This window comes from Erpetoichthys calabaricus, chromosome 3 (genome assembly GCF_900747795.2).
Source record: "Erpetoichthys calabaricus chromosome 3, fErpCal1.3, whole genome shotgun sequence".
NCBI lineage: Eukaryota > Metazoa > Chordata > Cladistia > Polypteriformes > Polypteridae > Erpetoichthys > Erpetoichthys calabaricus.
In genome coordinates this window covers 257,683,002-257,703,067 of record NC_041396.2, presented here as the reverse complement: position 1 = coordinate 257,703,067, position 20,066 = coordinate 257,683,002, and the positions used below count along the sequence as shown (strand labels likewise).

The 20,066-nt window shown below is 39.0% G+C and overlaps 1 protein-coding gene across 3 annotated transcripts in view; it reads right to left on the bottom strand.

The window, feature by feature from the left end:
- Window positions 1–20,066, bottom strand: part of troap (trophinin associated protein) — a 103,447-nt gene that overhangs the window by 16,143 nt on the left and 67,238 nt on the right. For all 3 annotated transcript variants that reach the window (XM_051924067.1, XM_051924065.1, XM_051924066.1), the window contains exons 8-11: window positions 6,051–6,136; window positions 5,796–5,876; window positions 3,701–3,778; window positions 3,441–3,551 (exon numbers count right to left, since the gene is read on the bottom strand). In XM_051924067.1, the coding sequence (XP_051780027.1) occupies window positions 3,441–3,551; window positions 3,701–3,778; window positions 5,796–5,876; window positions 6,051–6,136 (356 nt within the window). The remainder of the gene's footprint in view (window positions 1–3,440; window positions 3,552–3,700; window positions 3,779–5,795; window positions 5,877–6,050; window positions 6,137–20,066) is intronic.

Below are 20,066 nucleotides of genomic sequence, written 5' to 3'. Positions count from 1 at the left end.
TTTAATACAAAAAAATAAGGGACGCATACTGCAGCGGGTGCCACATCCCAGTGCCAACAGTTTGCAGACTCTATTTAAAAGACCCGCCCTCCTCACTGGACAGTTAAAAAGACCAATCAAACTAACGATGACATCAAATATTACCCAATCAAAAGTAGGAAAGGAGGCATCTTCATAAAATGCGTGTGGGATGATTTGCATGAGACGCTGCTTTAAAAAAAATGATAAAAAAAATATTGATTCAAAACGGGACGCGCAATTTCATTCTCAAATACGGGACGATTCCGTATTTTAAAGGACGGGTGGCAACCCTACAGTGCCAGGTAACCACCCATACAATCAGACTGTGTTTCAGACTAGGAATGCAATGAATGTAATTACCCCGATCTACATACAAGGCGAAAGTCTTGCAACATTCAAAGATGATGGGTTGGGATGAGTACACCATAGAACATAAAAGAGCTTATGAAGCCTTGAACCGAAAAAAGCAAGATCTCAGAGATCATAAAAAAAAAAATAGGAGGTAATGTCGTTTTACTCGCTGTAGATTTTAGTGAAACATTACCAGTTATTTCACGAGGGAGACCAGCAGATGAACTCAACGCGTGTTTAAATTCCATGCTTCTCCCACGCTCGGTTATATGTCGCGTGTTCTCGGGTAGGTGCACCAAACAATGTATACATTTAAGCATGTAATGGGCAAACAAAAAATGAGGTATACCCGAAGGCACTGCAGTAGTACTTAATGTAACTTTACTTCTTAAATCTTAATGTTTTACTGTTTAATAATTTATACGCTTCTTATATGTTGTTCAAATTCTTTTATCAAAATACCAGTGACAGCGCAATGCACGATAACGTGGAGTGAATACACCATACGCATCCGCCCACGGCCGCCCTGGTGTGCGCAGATAGGAGTTGATTCTACAATAAAATAAACTAAAGATAAAAACCCAGGATTGTTTCCTGCCTTGCGCCCTGTGTTGGCTGGGATTGGCTCCAGCAGACCCCCGTGACCCTGTGTTCGGATTCAGCGGGTTGGAAAATGGATGGATGGATGGATAAAAAGAGTAATACAATCATCACCCTTAAAGTGGATAGTAGACGTGACGTTCTATATGTGTACCAGATTTCAAGTCAATAGGTGAAACGGTTTGCGAGCTACAGGTGATTTAAAATCCTGGACAGACAAACAAATAGCCACGGTAGCAAATTACAGAAGAAGATTTTACTGTTTAATAATTTATATTTATATGAAATGTGCTTCTTATATATTACTTCATATTCTCATATGATAATGATGTTAATGTTGTTTATATTGATTTCTATGTTATTGTAAGTGCATGTATGTGTGTATATATATATTATATATGTGTATGTGTGTGTGTATATATATATTATATATGTGTATATATATATATATATATATATATATATATATACACACACACATATACATACTAGCAAAATACCCGCGCTTCGCAGCGGAGAAGTAGTGTGTTAAAGAGGTTATGAAAAAGAAAAGGAAACATTTTAAAAATAACGTAACATGATTGTCAATGTAATTGTGTTGTCATTGTTATGAGTGTTGCTGTCTTTTATATATATAATATATACATACACACACATATAAACATATATATACATATATATACACACATCAACATATTTTATATATATATATATATATATATATATATATATATATATATATATATATATATATATATATATATATATATATATATATATATACACACACACACACACACATACATATACAGATATATATATAGCAAAATACCCACGCTTCGCAGTGGAGAAGTAGTGTGTTAAAGAGGTTATGAAAAAGTAAAGGAAACATTTTAAAAATAACGTAACATGATTGTCAATGTAATTGTGTTGTCATTGTTATAAGTGTTGCTGTCATATATATATATATATATATATATATATATATATATATATATATGTGTATGTGTATATGTATATATATATGACAGCAACACTTATAACAATGACAACACAATTACATTGACAATCATGTTATGTTATTTTTAAAATGTTTCCTTTACTTTTTCATAACCTCTTTAACACACTACTTCTCCGCTGTGAAGCGCGGGTATTTTGCTAGTAAATAAATAAGGGCAAAACTGAAAATGTCTATTTTGTGAAAGTGGAAATTTCAGCTTTAAACTCATAATGTCCTCTTTAAACCTCGTAGTTTACTTTATCATTAAAGTAGACTGTCGTAAACATCATCTTAAAACCGACCCAGTTGTTAAATCGCTACACGCTTCTGGGGTTTCCTCCTGACCCGACAGCAGCGGCAAGCAGCACCGCCACACAGAACACATTAAATTTATAATATTCCAGCTCTCTGCACATTCAGAATTCTTAGATTTATACTTGATATCACTTTCATGATGAAATGCATTAATAATATACATTTCTACAGATAAATTATTAACTTTATTTAAATAATGAATACTGCCAATAGTTACACATATGGGGTGGCACTGCTTTTTCACAGGGAGTCACGTTCCTTGTGATCCCTGCCTAGAGTTTGCATGTTTTCCTGGTGGGTTTCCATAGTGTGCTCAGTTTTCCATCCAAAGACATGAAGGTTTGGGGATTTGGTGAAGCTACACTGACGCCAGTGTATGTGTGTGCTTGTGTTCACCTTGCGATGAGCTGATGCCCCGTCCAGAGATTTTCTTTCTGTTTTGCACCGATGCTGCTGGAATGGGAGCATCCCCGAATTGATGGATGTAATCATTAAACATTCTTTTCAGAGATATTGTTGGAAGGTGTCCTCGGAATTTAATGGATGTTTCGGGCACACGCGTCACATCATGTGAGGTATAAACCTGGCCTTAGGCGCCTTACTTTTCAGCTGACGATCTTGACTAGGGCTTATTTTTGGGGTAGGGCTTATATTATAGAGCAGCCTGGAAATCATGCTAGGGCTTATTTGCAGAGTAGGTCTTATTTTTGGGGAAACACGGTAAATTGAAGCTCAGCTAAAGGTACATAGTACATATGAAATCTACTGTCAATTAGTGTTAGGATAGAACTTTTACCTATAGTCAATCAGATATGCATGTATTATCAACATTTTTCTTATAATGATGACTGAAATAGTAAACATACAAAATTTACTGTTATAGCAGGAGAACAGTTTATTTAAATTAAGTAACTGCACTACTAAAATAAATTGAAATTTATTATCCTGAATTAAATGATTTACCAAACTAATTAAATGTTTCTAATAAAGTAAAATAATAAAAATGTCAAGTGCTTCAAGTTTGTAGGCAGAGGGGGGTGGGGGTCAAAGTGCCCTGGAGATGTTTGTTCTTCATTATATTACAAAAATTATTCACTGGTTTGCCATCCCAGTGTCGCACTGGAGTTTTGTGCCACTGTTTCTGAAAGCTCACCTTTTTATCCTCAGTTTTCCCAGGGTGATGCCTTTCTAGGCAGCTCGTCACAGATTGACTGTCCTCTTGAGTATCTTTAGCCTCATTAAACAGGCAAACTGCCAATTCCTTCTGTCAGTAAGCAAACACAAGTTTGTGTTACATATGTTCTTTTTAGAAAAGATTTACATGTCTGTGCAGTAGAGGCTAAACAAGGAGGGAACAGGAAGGAAAGAAACTGAAAAAAAATATAATGAACCACTGTGTAAAATATCCATTACCATTTCAGGACTGGCACCTTTTCCATAAGATTCATTTGACAGGTTTTGCCCAAAGTACTGCCTAGGCTGGATAGGCGTCTGAGGGACATTTAAAAAAAAACAAAAAGAAAAACAACATATCAGCATAATAGTTTTCTAAATGGACTCAGGCTCTGAGTAAATAGCTTGTACATGTTATCAACGGCAATTGCATGTACATCGTTATTCAAAGTAAGGATTTACAAGGCTACCATTTACAGCATGTACTTTGCCATTTACATTTATTTTCATTAAATATGAATTGCTTCTTGGATTTAGTGAGTTGTGATAGTTATAGATTGCCTTGGTTCTACTGATGGCAAAAAAACAGAATTAGAATATATAAAGGAATGGAAAGCTAGTCTGGAATTGAATGGCTTTATAATAAATAAAGAAAGGAATAAGGTGATGCTTAGAGGTGAAGGGGCAAGAGGTATAAAAGATGTAGATACTTGGCCACGTGATGTATGTGGTACAGGTGATGGGAGAGACTCAATCCGATCCACGTGTTTTCAGACATGAGTGCATTAAAGATGTAGAGGTGCAAAGAGTTACAGGCAATAAGCAGAACCTTGTTTCCGAAAAGACAGATACAAGATGCTGATGTAATAAGTGTAAATTTAGAAATGGGCAATGGTGTTTTTCTAGAACAATTAGGGAGGTTTTACTACTTGTTGACATGATGACTGCAAATGGAGGAGTGTGCACAGATGTGATAGCAAAGGTAGAAAGGGGATGGAAGAAAGTCTGGGAGTTGTTCTTCATTCTCGCTACTAAAGTTAACTCTCCCACACTGAAGAGAAAGTTAATGAAAGTTGTGTGAGGAGCAGAATGGGACACCTTTATGTTCTGCCTTCATTGACTAACAGTGGGTTTGTGGGGGATGCATGAAAATGATCACATGTGTGCAACAAGTGGCACAGAATGAGAGGAAGATAAAAGCTGAGTCATGAAATAGATTTGCTTTGGAAACAATAGAAGTTCTGAAGAGAAACAGATTCATTTGGATCAAGCATGTAGAACGATCAGTAGAGGATGATTGGGTGAAAAGGTGTGTTATGATGGAGATTGAGGATAATAGGCTCAGAGAGGGAGGTCAAAGAACATATGCTTAGAACCTCAAAGTACAAGGAAAAAAGATTTGAAAACACCCAGCCAACCTGGATAAACCTGGAAATGAAGGTGAAACTGATGGAGATGGTGGCATTAAACATTAAATAATAGTTTATATCATGTTTTCGTTTATTTTAAATATGCAACAAAACTTAAAAATCAAAATGGTGCATTGTTTCCATATTGAACATTACTAACTAACTGTGGATGTGTGTGCAATCCACCTCTTCCACGACACTGAACTGTGCACATTCATTACAAAATGAACAGATGTGTTCATTACAATCAGAGAATGAAATATGAAGCCTCCATTCATTTATTAGGACTGTGTAGGACACTGTTGGAAATAACTAATTTTGTTATCTCTCATTTCCTTTTATAAATGCATGACAATACAAGTTAAACTATTTCACCCCATTTGATCTTAAAAGTTATTTCGCTCTCAAAGCAAACACAAATCTATTCCTGAAGCAATTCCATGATGAGGTAAAAGAGGTAAGTACACAAGCCTGAAAGAAACATGTTCTAAAACTCTCCTGTCTCGAACATAAAGCAGTTTCAGACATGTCCTTATGCTGCTTTTATTTTCGAAATGTGTTTACAAGGGGCTGTAGCCATTTTTATATGTTGTTTCACTCACATTTTTCTTATGTATTTATTGTGCCTTCTGAAGTTATTCATCTACTTGCAGTCACGTATGAGTACAGTACCAACTTTTTTCAGTACTACCGATCCTGTAAAAAAGCTGGTACCAATAATTTTCAGAACATTGGTAATGGATTAGAAACAAAATAATCGGTTCTTGTGACATCCCTACTGGGCAGAAATGGAAAATATTAAATTCTGTGGTGCTATGCACTTATTTGTCAAGAGTACTTCTAAGTTAGTGTACTGCTTCAATTTCAGCAAGAAAGACCATCGAAAAATGAACTGTGTTAATCCTAAAGACATATTTCATTCTTACCTGGTCATTTTGAGATTGCACAACAGCTCTTCTCTGAATATCTCGGTATGCACTAGCATTTTTAATGAGTGATCGAATCCTCTAAAAAAAATAAATAAATAAATAAAAACAAAACTATTTAATAAATTCAAGTACTGAGCTTTGCAATTTTTCAAATTTATTAGAAAACAAACATTCAGGAAAATTGCTATATAACGTGAAGCAATAGGAACATTCACTAATTGTATGCCTCAAGACAATTATCGTATTACTGACCAGTGAGTTGTGTCGGATGTCTGGCACTCTCTGAACACTCCACTTAGGAGTCTGAGGTGAACTAGAGCAAGCAGCTTGGTTAAAACCTGTCAAGAGAGTTTGAAAAGCATAGATAATTGATTTAATTTGGTTAATAATCATGAGAAAACTTGCATAGATTCACTGTAGCCTTTTTTAGACTAAAGGTAGAATTGAACTAAATTGTTCATGGTCATCAGTCACATATTCCCAGCCAAATTAAAATCACAGAAAAGAAAAGAAAAGGCTCACCCAACTTAAATGACAACACAAAATAAAATTAGAAATTTGTAGACAAACTAAGTGTTTTTTAAAAGAAAACAGAATACATTTCTTTCTAATTTGTTATATAGTATATTTACTCCAACTCTTCTGAATGCTAGTGTACAACACAGGTACGTGTATAAGTGTGTACAGGGTACTCTCACTCGACAGGGCCAATTTACAGTTGCACACACTAGATCTGAACTGAAAACTCTTTGCTAAACACTAAGGTGTTAGAGGCAGAAAGAAATTCAGAGAAACCAAATCAACTAGGATTGCTAACCAAACACATGTGACATTTACCAAAACCTCACATAACTACAATATATGCATGCCAACCTTTAAACTGTCCCTCCGATAATGTCACATACACAACACATTCCTGGGTCTTTCTGGGAAAGGTTACCATAATAACTACCACTGTGAAAGAATGCAAAATGCTGGCACCCATAACAACACAAAATGGTGACAATAATGAAACGCTAAATAAAATTTAAATTGTTCATATATACCTTCCAGAACAAAATAAACATTACCATCAAATCCATGGGTAAGAAAACTGGCAATTGAATGTCTACTTTAATAAAAATGGCTTTATAATAATAATTAATAAAAATTTAAGAAACTATCAGATCACATCACCTATTTTTTTGCTGCAGACCTATATGAGTTATGTACATTAACTTCCTTAGCATTATGTTTATCCTAGGAAAAACAAACCAAAACTGTTCAATTTTTGTTGTACTGATACAGATTTAGTATACGTACTTCCTATGATATGTTTTAGAACAGTACCAAAACAAACGGGCATTGATCAAAGAGACAGTGAAAGATTTTTTCTATTGCTTGTGCATGTCAAGGTAGAATGTCAGTGCTTGATCCACATGATCGTATTGACTGTACTTTCCATCCTACTTGATCCCTCTATCAGTGTTAAGTATCAAATTCCACATGTACCGAGAGCTCAATTCACACAGCATAGAGAACTTGATATTGAATCACGGCTGTTTGGATGCATCGTACTGTATCCATTAAAACCTTTCCTTGAAACTTTTGTCAATATTTATGTCAAAATTGGAAACCCACATCTTCTACATATTTGTGATGATTACCTGATAAACACCCCACAGTTTCTACAGTTTTGATGCTAAGTGATTAGTCTCATGATAGTCATCATTATTAGTAAAATGCAGGGTTTTCATAATGAGTGAAAAACGACGCTCATAACTTCAGCAAAAATGGGGGACTGCATCAACCAGTTTGTGGACCAGTACCATCTCTGGACTGGTTTATCTACTATTCCCAGCAGTATCAGGAGACTGCAGCCATAGCCAGCCAGCGACTGTGACAAGCAAATGGTTTACCTGTAACATAGCGGTTTTGTTATAAAAACTATTTTCCCCACCAGACAATTATAAACAAATTGTTCATAGTCCAGATAATCCTAATCAACAGACATCTTTATACCGGGGATACCCATAAACGATCAACAAGGAGGTGCAGAAGATTCAGCTGACACCTAACACTGAAAACTTGGCAAATCGGAATCTACAGAGCAGGTGGCAGTTTCACTGTACGTGTCAATGTCCGATGGCCAATTCACATTGTCAACACTATTACTCAATTTGTGAAATACTTTAACTTCAGTTTGTTCCAAAACTGTCTTTACGGCTTGTGTTTTTGGTTGAAGGCGCCACCCCATCAATGAATATTGATAAGTTACCATAAACTGGCAGAATGCAAAGAAATATTCATGATTTTAGTTCATCCACTAAATGGCAAAACAATACTGTCCCAAGAGTTATTTGGGATTAATACTGTGAAGCAGATCATTACAAATCACAACTGAGTCCGACTCGGGCTTAACCGTACTTATATACAATTCTGAGCCTTAGTCACGCTTGGAGTGAACATCAAGGAGGTTAAGAAAGAGGATTTCTAATTTAAAAAAAAAAAAATCACAAAGAACATACAGGTATAGAGATTCAGAATATTCCACCAAGATGTGAATTTTAAGTCAATGAAAATGATAATTTAAATAAAAATGAGAAAAAAAAGTGCTACAATATTTACTTGCCTACATCTTTATTCATAGTAGTATTTAATCTAACACTTTATAGTTCTAGATTGTTAATAAAAATCTATTCATCTTTTAATCATTTGCAAACCTTTCTGAAAACATGTTTTCCCTTTTATGTTACGTGTTATTAAGTATAGATAAATTTGCCATTTTTGCCCATCAATTATTTAATATTAATCTACAACACAATAAAGTGTGAAGAAAGTGAAGTTATGAAGGCATTTAAAACATCGGAGAGTAATCTGTATTGGTCTACTGTCCACTCATAGGCAGCAAGAGATTACCTGACCCTTTTGGGTTTTGCCTTTGGTGTCTGCTGGCTTTGCAGAATAACTCTGGTTTAATGATAGTCATTTCAAAGAATTCCTTTCCTTCAACTAGCATCCACAGAATAGTAAAACCACATTCACCAATGTTGGCTTGCATCTCATTTCACAGTGCTTCTACAGGGCTCTTTACCTCTCCTAAACCACTTGTACAGATTCCTCAATGAGGCAACTACTCACAGTTTACAAAAATATTTTTTTTTGTTTGACTGAAGTTGCAAGAATTGAGAAATGGCATGATACTGCAGTTATCTTTTGCTCAAGAAAACATTTGCATCATTTACAAATCTAAGTACAGTATATATTTAATTTTACACGCAAATTACAAAATTCAGTCAGATCTTAAACACTAGTCTAAACAAGGGAGGTACAAGAACATGTATATGCAATACTTTGTTCCATATCAGTTATTGTCTAAAGACAGAGACAGATAAGAATAAAAAACGTTAAGTTTCTGTATCATTTTGTGCATTCAGTTAATTGTGAAAACATTGTTTTCGTATGTAATTTACTAGTTTGATAATATTATACCTTAACTATCACAAGCAAATGTGCTTCATAAAAACACCTAGATTTCAGACGCCTGATTATATTAAGCAAGTTTGAAAATGTTTAGCTTCTTAACTGTGAAGTTAGTCCGAAATTAAAATAAAAGTAAATCTGAATAAATTAACAAATTCTACATGCAGAGTAAAAAGAAAAAAACCAGAAAGAAAACCAAATTTTAATCTTATTCAATTCATGTCATAGTCGTTTAAAATCCTGGGGGAAGCTAATTAGGGAAAAAGAGAAACTGAAAAAAGCGTATTGCTTACCTGATAAAAGCTCATGCCAAGGTCTTTAATAGTCAAATTTGAAATATTTAGAAAAAATGGAATTGTGCTTTTTTCATCTTTATCTTTACAGAGTCATCCTGTGATGACCACCAAAAACAAGGTTATGTATAACATTGCTAAGCAGTGACCAAGTGCTACAGCCATCCAGAATGGTTTATCATTCCGAGTAAGCCAACCAGTTGCAAAAAATGTAAAACGTCTTCTTTCAAATATCAAGGATTGGAACAATGAATATTAAACAGACATATAGAAGTAAGTATTGGACACCAATCTATCATATGATAATGTAAGAAAAATCTTTGCTAAAGTTTTTGAAATTTTTAAGGATTAATATGCTTGTTGATGCATATTATTTTTTTTGGTTTTGTAGGTTTTATTTATGCTTAACCTTCCTATGCTATGTTTCCTTCCCACATTACTACTATTAAACTTCACTTTTTTCACTGTACCAGCTAGTCTTACTATTAAGCTTAAAAACAAAACATTTTTTGGTACTTTTCTACAGTGCTGCATTATTCTTCTGCTTGGTGATTTTTTCTCTCCCAATTACTGATAGACATTGAAATTAAGCTGCCCCAGTAGATAGATAGATAAAGTATCTATCTATCTATCTATCTATCTACTGGGGCAGCTTAATTTCAATGTCTATCATTGCTTAAGAGGAAGAAGGTGCTTTCAGACTTAGAAATCGCTACAAATTGGCTAGAAGCTTTACTGACAATTTACTATTCTATAATGTAATTGTAACTCTGACCATGCTGCCCTCAAACTATCAAAATCCACCAACAGCTGATATCTGGTGTTTCAGTCCATTATTACTAACTGATAAAATATTTTATCAAATTAATTTGTACACAAACTGGCAATTTTTAAAGACACTAACCCACCTTGGATTTATCTGCAGGTATACTCTGGGAAGCACTTAAAAGCATATCTAAAGATAAAGAACCACACAATATGCCTTAATCTCTAAGGGTCTTATACATTGGTGGAGAGATGAATGCTTGAAATGCCGAAATTATTAGCCGTGGTTTACATGTATACCCCACAATACTTCTCTACATGACATTCACCCATGTCTCAGACACAACAGAGGCCAAGGGCCAGTCAACCCCTTGTCGGGTTAGAGATAGACGGTCTGCACCTAGGTCACTAAAATGATAACCTCAAATACAAAGCAAGAATACCTTAACAATGGCTGAGGCTAGCTATCTCTGCTCATAAGACATACTGCTGTAATGACACCAATATCCTATAGCACCCAAATTGTTACTCATGAAAGGGGAAAATTTCAAACTACCTTAGCCAAGACTAAGACTCTCTTCAAGAGCTCTACTCCTGCTGGGCACCATGGGTGTGGTGCTCCACTCCCAGATAGTTACCTTTGAAATGGCAGCACCGATAATCTAACAGAGGCCAGGAGAGCATCCTGCCAGAGTGCCAATCCACTTTGCAGCCTTTGAAAGAGTTTAACAAAGCACCTGAATGAGCACAACTCAAACCTGAAAACACACAAATCACTTACGAGGCATATGACTCATCTGAATGAGCCTGGCTCACTACATTCATCACTTGTGGCAGATGATAATAAACAAGGCAGTATCAGTGAAATAATACTCAAACTTAAGCAATGATTAAATGAATTTGCAGAGAAAACCAGGCATCAAAAAACAGAAGAAGAAGAAAACATTCAACCTGAACTATTTCAATCAATGTATAGCCAAGAGAGAGATGTCCATATAAATTAAGAGTCCATTGTTCTTAATCCAACTAAGGCATTCTTTAAAAGTATGCACCATAGCGTAGCATTTCTCCTCTTCTCCAATGGGGCATATTTTCATTTTGTAGGTAAGGCTGTACTTTCATCCTTGGACAGCATGATATTTTGTTGCGTCTTCAAAACTGCCTACACCTTCTCTTTTGTAGAAGAAGAATGTTCTCCTCAGCACTATGTGTTTCTTTGTGTTTGTAAAACTATTTTGTAACTTGCCAGTGAGAGACGCTTTGGCTTATGAATTAACAAAAAATATGTTATTCCAGGGTTCAGGAGAAATAGTGTCCACTATGAATAAAATGTAAGCTGTTTCTTGTTTTCCTTTGCTCAGAGTGAATGTTTCAGGGACAAGGTCACAAGGCTGCAGAACTGGACATGTAGTTTATGCAAAGGCGTCTCTCCTGTGCTTAGCTTCCAAAACACAGATAATGCTTAGCTCAACAGACATATTGTTTAACTTTGCTGTTATGATAAGGATGTTTTTTCTGTCTTATTAATCATGAGATGCTGAAGTATAAAAAACCCCTCCTGGCTTTTGCTCGGGGTTCAATTGAGCTTTGCGGCTATAGGTTATACTCTTTTGAATCTCTACTTACTGCGACTCCAAAGAAATAAATAAACGAGAATTGAGAAAATATTATCTGTCTGCTTTTCAGTGTGCATTTTTTCGTCCACAGTTTTGGCGCCCGAACGTGGGGCAGGTGACGGGCAGACGACTCCCTGGGCGGGTTCGTCCAAGTGGACCGATTTCCGGGATCGAGGACCAGCTCCGGTAAAAGTTAGGACTGGCCAACCTTGGGCGCTTTCCTGCGTGGGGAGTCGCTGACCTCCTCCTGACCGAAACGAAAAGCAACTGGACGGGATTTTTCCAGGCAGGCAGAAGGAGTCGCGGTGAGTAGATTCGGGGGATTCCCGTTGGTTTGACTGGTGTGCTGGAAGAAATAGAAGTATACGGGGGAATAATAAAAGAGAATAAGAAATAAAAAGCATGCTAAAAGAATAGAGAATTATACCGTATCGACCTAGAAGGGTTTTAGGGATTCATAGAGAGTGACGGCACAGTGTGAATGCTAGTAAGTCATCCCTTAAGAATTCGAGTAGAAAGGACCGAGTGGCACGTTCCTATATTAAGAGGAATAGGGGTGAAAGGGGCAGTTAGAGTACGTGTGAAATTTGAAGAGGGGAGGTTGATTTCCACTTGTCAACTGGTTGATTCCGGGGACGACAAGTGGAACGAGAAATAATCGGGGATTGGGTTGCTCTCTATTGAAGGCCTGCCGCTTACTATGGGAAATTGTAATGGCACGCCAGTCAAACAGGTCCCCCAGGGTCCTCAAAACTTAATGTTAGAAGGATTGTTTTCGGAGAATCACCAGGCTCCAAGCACGTCCGCGGGATTTAAGGGCGGGTCCCCTAGAAAGTTTATAGAAAAGAAAACTGGGTTGGATTTTACAAAGGCATGTAGGAGGTGGAATAAACAGAGCGGTGGAAAATGGCCAATTGAAGGCACGTGTAATCTATGTGAAATACAAGAAATTAGAAAGATATTGTGCATAAATACACAGGGCTGTTGCAAAGGAGGACCCTACCGAATGGACATGTTTGATAGATGGGAACTAATAATTAAAGATCGCACATTGGAGGCTATACAGAAACGAAATGAGTTATTAGCTGCAGAAGTTAAAACACGGAAAGAAAAAGAGGAATTACTGATAGCTTTACAGAAAGTGCAAGCAGATTCAGGACCACAACTGGATGAGAGGCGGAAAAAGAGCGAGAAAAAAGATCCGTTATTTCCCGTATTTGCTTCTGCACCATCCACACGCCATCCGGAGCCCCCACCTCCTCCAGCGCCCTCTGCTCTAGAATTAAAAAGCGATCCCTCGGGATTCGACTTTTTTGATCAAGGATATATTTATGATCCTTCCTTACACACTGATGTAGGGGATGACAAAGGTAACACAATGGGCGCGGGGGTTGAGTTTCATGATCCCAGATCTTCTGTTTCACAACGCACCAGAAGTCGAACCCTTATCCACTCACCATCCTTCCACTCCCCATTCAGACCCTCTAAAACCCCCTACCCTCTATTTTCATGCCCTTTAATTGAGATTCCAAATCCACGACATGATCCTACAATCCCTGCAGGAACTAATAATCCCACTACTGTACTGATACAACGTAACTGGGATATTCAAGAGCTGAAAGACGTTGTTTCTGAATTGCCTGATCCCAAAGTTGTTGGTGGGTTAACATTCGTGGACCAGCTACAGCGGCTAGATGATATGTATAAACCCAGTGCCGCAGAGTGGACCCAGGTGCTACGAAGAAAACTGGGCACCACTTGGGCCACTGTTAATCGGGGACAGCACAACGGAGTACCCTGGCAATGGAATGAGGCATTGCCTCGAGGACAAAACAATGACGAAGCTTTCCTTGTTCAGTGGGAGCGCGTGACAACGTTGATTGAGGAAAAATATAAAAAGGCCACTGACTGGTCCCTTATCTCCACTGCAAAACAGAAGAAAGATGAAACGGTAGATGAATGGGCACATCGTGTTCAGGATTTGATGACGAACCATTCTGGTTTAGACAATCCAGACGACCGTATCAAAGCCTCAGTTCCTCCTTTTGTTTCAGGACTGAGAAGTGATATTCAGAATAAAGTCCGCACTTCTTGTATTAGCTGGGAGTGTGCCAGTTTCAATGAAGTGAAACGACATGCAGAGCACGCCGAACGGCAGACAAAGCAGAAGGAGTCAGACACACAGCTTAAGTTGATTGCAGCACAAATGAATTATTATACAGGTGGAGCCATCCCAGGCAGAGGTCGGGGACGAGGAGGATTTTTCCGGGGACTAGGGCGTGGACGGGGTCGAGGTCGCGGATATATGCTACCTAATTCAAGTGGATCGCCTTCTTGGCCACCTCCCCCTCCAGATTCAAATGCTGCACATTATGCCTGTTACAGTTGTGGTGAACTTGGACATTTCCGCCGTGATTGTCCGCATGGACGCCGTCCCCCTCCTCCATTGCCTGCACCTGAAGACATTCCTTATTCCTAGGAATTCGCAGGGACCCCCAGCCACTTTCTTCAGTTGCCTTTGCTCACTCACAACTCTGAAACGGATCCATTATTGACTCTGTTAGTAAATGGCACTGAAATTATCTTTCTTGTGGACACGGGAGCTACGCGCTCCACCCTTTCACTAACGGAGGTCCCTGCCTCGAACGACACCGTGACTGTACTCACTGCTTCTGGACAACCGCATGTTTTGCTGGTGTCAAAACCTCTTCGAGTTCAGTTACATTCCGGTGGTTCCACATTGACACACCGATTTCTTTTAAATCAGCTCTGTCCAGTTAACCTCTTAGGACGGGATCTCATGACAAAATTTTCTCTATCCATTACTATGACGGCACAGGGCTTTTTCTGCTCCTCTCCCAAGTTACTGTGCCAACTCGCCCCCCGCCCCAAACCCTCATTTGCAGCTTGGACTTTGACTGTTTCCTCGCATAACATCCTCCTCGATGCCCTTCACACTGTTCCCTCCTGTTTATTTCCCTTCTTCCAGGTCCCTGACACCCTCCATTGTACTGCCCAATATTTCCCTGCAGAGGTGGACACCCCATGGCTAGAATCTTTCCTTTCTTCAGGTACCTGCCCCGAAACCCTTCACATTCCATGTATTTTTATTTCATCAGCACACGCTGCTGCCTCTGTTCATCTCACATGCTCACAAAACATTTTTTATCTAGGTGGTTCAGTCCCCCATGTCTCTCTGGCCAAATCTAGCACTAAACACTGGGTAGATATTGGGGAATGGGTGGGGCAATGTCTTAATAGAGCGGACTGGCTGCACGTTGCTCCAGGTATCTTTGATACCTCGGATCATTTAATAACAAAAGTTGTGCTTCAAACTGATTTTTTAGTACATCGTGTGCTGTGCCGTCCTTCCGTTTCTGTTTTTTCATTGCAAACCACCTCTCTCCCTTGGCTCTCTTCCCTCCCTGAGTCCCTTTGGTCCCAAGGGAAGAATGATTTTGGTAGGATAGCCCATTGTGAGCCCCTGGTGATTCACCCGAAATCTTCCTTCCGCCCGTACCGTGCCCAGTATCCTTTGTCCCCAGAGGCAGAGGCTGGCATTGCCGCTGTACATTCTGATCTCGTGAGGCGAGGAGCGATTATTCCAATTACATACTCTCCGGTCAACTCCCCCATTTTACCTGTAAAAAAGGCTGATGGCTCATGGCGGTTTGTTCAAGATCTACGTCAAATTAACTCTGCGGTTTTTCCTAGAACACCTATTGTTCCTAATCCTTCAACTATTCTTTCCACGATACCCCCGTCTGCCCGGTACTTTTCTGTTATTGACCTTGCTAACGCTTTCTTTTCTATTCCCGTTCACCCTGGTTCTCAATTCTGGTTTGCTTTTACCTTTCAAAACCGCCGCTGGACCTGGACCGTCATGCCTCAGGGATATACTGAAGCCCCTTGTGTTTATGGCCAAGCACTTGCTCAAAATTTAGAAGGCTTTTGGCCAGAAAGAGACAGTGTATTGATACAATATGTAGATGATATACTCTTATGTAATTCGACTAAAGAAGACTGCGCCCGTGACACTGAAAACTTGTTATTTTTTTTAGCGGAAAATGGCCATAAAATTTCTAAGGCAAAACTGCAGTTAATTCAAACAACTGTAAGATATCTAGGTCATGACATTTCTTGTGGTACCAGAGCGCTCTCTAGCGATCGCATTAACATCGTTCAGAAGCTTCCCAGACCTGTCACAAAACAACAGGTTATGTCTGTATTGGGCATTTTTGGATACTGCCGGCAATGGGTTTTAAATTACACTGAACTGGCACAGCCGTTACAAAATTTGGCGAACACCCCTGGCCTACCTCTTTATGGCCAGGTACAATGGACTGTGCAAGCTGAGAAAGCTTTCTGCACTTTAAAGAGTGCTCTTTTGTCCGCGCCTGCATTGGGTCTGCCTGACTATTCTCGTCCATTCACTCTGTTCGTGGACGAAAAGGGGGGATTCATGAATGCAGTTTTAACACAACTACATGCAGACAAACAAAGGCCAATAGCCTATTTTTCGAAAAAATTGGATCCTGTAGCTACAGCTCTTCCACCTTGCCTTAGGGCTGTGGCTGCTACAACTGAAGCTGTACTGGCCAGTACGGATATTGTGCTCATGAGCCCCCTAACAGTAAAGGTACCTCACGCCGTTCATTCTATTTTAGTACAGGCTAAGACCTCACATCTCACAACTGCAAGAGCAATACACTATCAAAATGTACTCTATACTTTGTCCAATGTCACTGTTGAAAGATGCTCTACCTTAACACTAGAATTACCAGAGCCTACGAAAAAACTCGTAAATCCGTCCCACCTTAAATCGCGTCTTAAATCCGTTTGCACCTCTCCGCCAGAATCCTTTGTCATCTAAATGTGCTGATAAAGCTACTAGCAGCCAGCTATTCCATCCCCCCACCGACTTAGAATGAACTTCTCTCCTAGCTCAAGCCTTGCCTTGATTTGATTACCTGGGATTGAAGTGGAGTTTTACAGTGGAAATAATTCTAGCGTTATTTGGAATACACGCATTTCATGTGTGTTCCATTTCTATAGTTGGCTGTGCAAACACATTTTTAAAACAGAAACGTTTTTCATATTCTAATAGTAAATGACAAAATGTAGGCATAAACTATATAACGTATGAAGCCTGAAGTCCATATATCAAAGAAACACTTTCACAAAAGGTACAAATAAAAGAACACGTGCGCCTTCATGCAAAAAAAAAAAAAAAAAAAAGCCGCGTTAGCATGCCACATTGACTTTCTTACTACAACCGCTGTGGTGGCGTAATGGTATCAGCCCCTGAGTGGGAATCAGAGGGTGGCGAGTTCGATTCCGCACGGCTCCACTTCGAAAAATTAACTGCTCTTATTCTTACAATTTTAGAATAACAATATAAATTTGATTTCAGTCTGTAACAGGCGGTGTAACTTATGATACTGGTAAAGGTTAGCTTTTTTTTTTTTTTTTTTAATTCACTTTTCATTCTCGCAGTCGCATTCAGAATCAATCCATACAACCCCATCTGACACAGCTGGTTTCACATAAATAAAAGTGCACTTTTATTCAAGACTATAACCGAAGAATAAAGAAAGCAAGTTACAGTTGGTGGTTGATACAACAGCTTGCGTGGTGCAATGTTAAGAACTGCTGATTTCCGATCCGTGCTATATAAAATCATCACATTCAAATATTAACAGTTCCCACACACCCAAGGTCCGCCATTCCTACATTTACGACATGTGTACTTGTTGCAGTGTACACACCTCTCTGTGCTATGGTTCCTATTACAGTGAATGAGCACCTGACACTGTACTTTCTTCCCTGGGGGAAGCTGAGGTCTTAGAACGGAAGTTTGTTGACGCTGTATCATCTTTTCTTTTTCCATCGCCTTTTCCTGTAAGAAGCGACGACGAAGTTCCTCTGCAAGGTGAGCCATGAACACTCTTCTTTTCTCAGCGGACCCCGTGCATGCCTTATACAGTACGTGTGCGTTCATCGCTGCTAGGTCAAGGATGTTGTACAACACAGCAACCGGCCACCTGCGTGTTCCTGTGCGCACTGAACAAGCACGCGCCGTCTGGTCCATGATGTCAACGCCACGCTGGGGAAAAAAGAAAGACAAATATATGTGACATTTTGAAGAAATCATTTTATCACCAGAAGAGCACCAGAATACTTCGTCACACTAATATTTTTTTCATTAGCATACCTTCATGTGGTTGTAGTCTGTGACCGTGTTTGTTTTTTTTTTTTTTATCTTGCCCAATCTCCACATCATGGTGCATTGTGCTGAGAATGCAGACAGACTTCATCTTTTTGGGCACATACACTGTCAGCATGGCACTGGGAGATCTAAACACCAGCGTGGAGAATTGTTCGTGTACTGAACTGACTTTAGCTGCAGGTGGAAGTTCCCGTCGCACTTTATTCATGGTGCCAAGCAGAGCTGTATTGCGGTGCAGCAGTCTATTAGCCAGCGAAAGTGACGTGAAGAAGTTGTCTGTTGTTACGGTTCTGCCTTTGTCTAGAAATGGCTCCATAAGCTTTATGACCACAGACTCGGAAAGTCTTTCTCCCGTGGGACGACTGGGATCTTTTCCTAAATAAGGAGTGGCATTGCACATGTACTTTGTCTCCAAATCTGCCGCAATCCAAAAAGGCAGAACCGTAACAAAAGACAACTTCTTCACGTCACTTTCGCTGGCTAATAGACTGCTGCACCGCAATACAGCTCTGCTTGGCACCATGAATAAAGTGCGACGGGAACTTCCACCTGCAGCTAAAGTCAGTTCAGTACACGAACAATTCTCCACGCTGGTGTTTAGATCTCCCAGTGCCATGCTGACAGTGTATGTGCCCAAAAAGATGAAGTCTGTCTGCATTCTCAGCACAATGCACCATGATGTGGAGATTGGGCAAGATAAAAAAAAAAAAAAACAAACACGGTCACAGACTACAACCACATGAAGGTATGCTAATGAAAAAAATATTAGTGTGACGAAGTATTCTGGTGCTCTTCTGGTGATAAAATGATTTCTTCAAAATGTCACATATATTTGTCTTTCTTTTTTCCCCAGCGTGGCGTTGACATCATGGACCAGACGGCGCGTGCTTGTTCAGTGCGCACAGGAACACGCAGGTGGCCGGTTGCTGTGTTGTACAACATCCTTGACCTAGCAGCGATGAACGCACACGTACTGTATAAGGCATGCACGGGGTCCGCTGAGAAAAGAAGAGTGTTCATGGCTCACCTTGCAGAGGAACTTCGTCGTCGCTTCTTACAGGAAAAGGCGATGGAAAAAGAAAAGATGATACAGCGTCAACAAACTTCCGTTCTAAGACCTCAGCTTCCCCCAGGGAAGAAAGTACAGTGTCAGGTGCTCATTCACTGTAATAGGAACCATAGCACAGAGAGGTGTGTACACTGCAACAAGTACACATGTCGTAAATGTAGGAATGGCGGACCTTGGGTGTGTGGGAACTGTTAATATTTGAATGTGATGATTTTATATAGCACGGATCGGAAATCAGCAGTTCTTAACATTGCACCACGCAAGCTGTTGTATCAACCACCAACTGTAACTTGCTTTCTTTATTCTTCGGTTATAGTCTTGAATAAAAGTGCACTTTTATTTATGTGAAACCAGCTGTGTCAGATGGGGTTGTATGGATTGATTCTGAATGCGACTGCGAGAATGAAAAGTGAATTAAAAAAAAAAAAAAAAAAAGCTAACCTTTACCAGTATCATAAGTTACACCGCCTGTTACAGACTGAAATCAAATTTATATTGTTATTCTAAAATTGTAAGAATAAGAGCAGTTAATTTTTCGAAGTGGAGCCGTGCGGAATCGAACTCGCCACCCTCTGATTCCCACTCAGGGGCTGATACCATTACGCCACCACGGCAGTTGTAGTAAGAAAGTCAATGTGGCATGCTAACGCGGCTTTTTTTTTTTTTTTTTTTTTTGCATGAAGGCGCACGTGTTCTTTTATTTGTACCTTTTGTGAAAGTGTTTCTTTGATATATGGACTTCAGGCTTCATACGTTATATAGTTTATGCCTACATTTTGTCATTTACTATTAGAATATGAAAAACGTTTCTGTTTTAAAAATGTGTTTGCACAG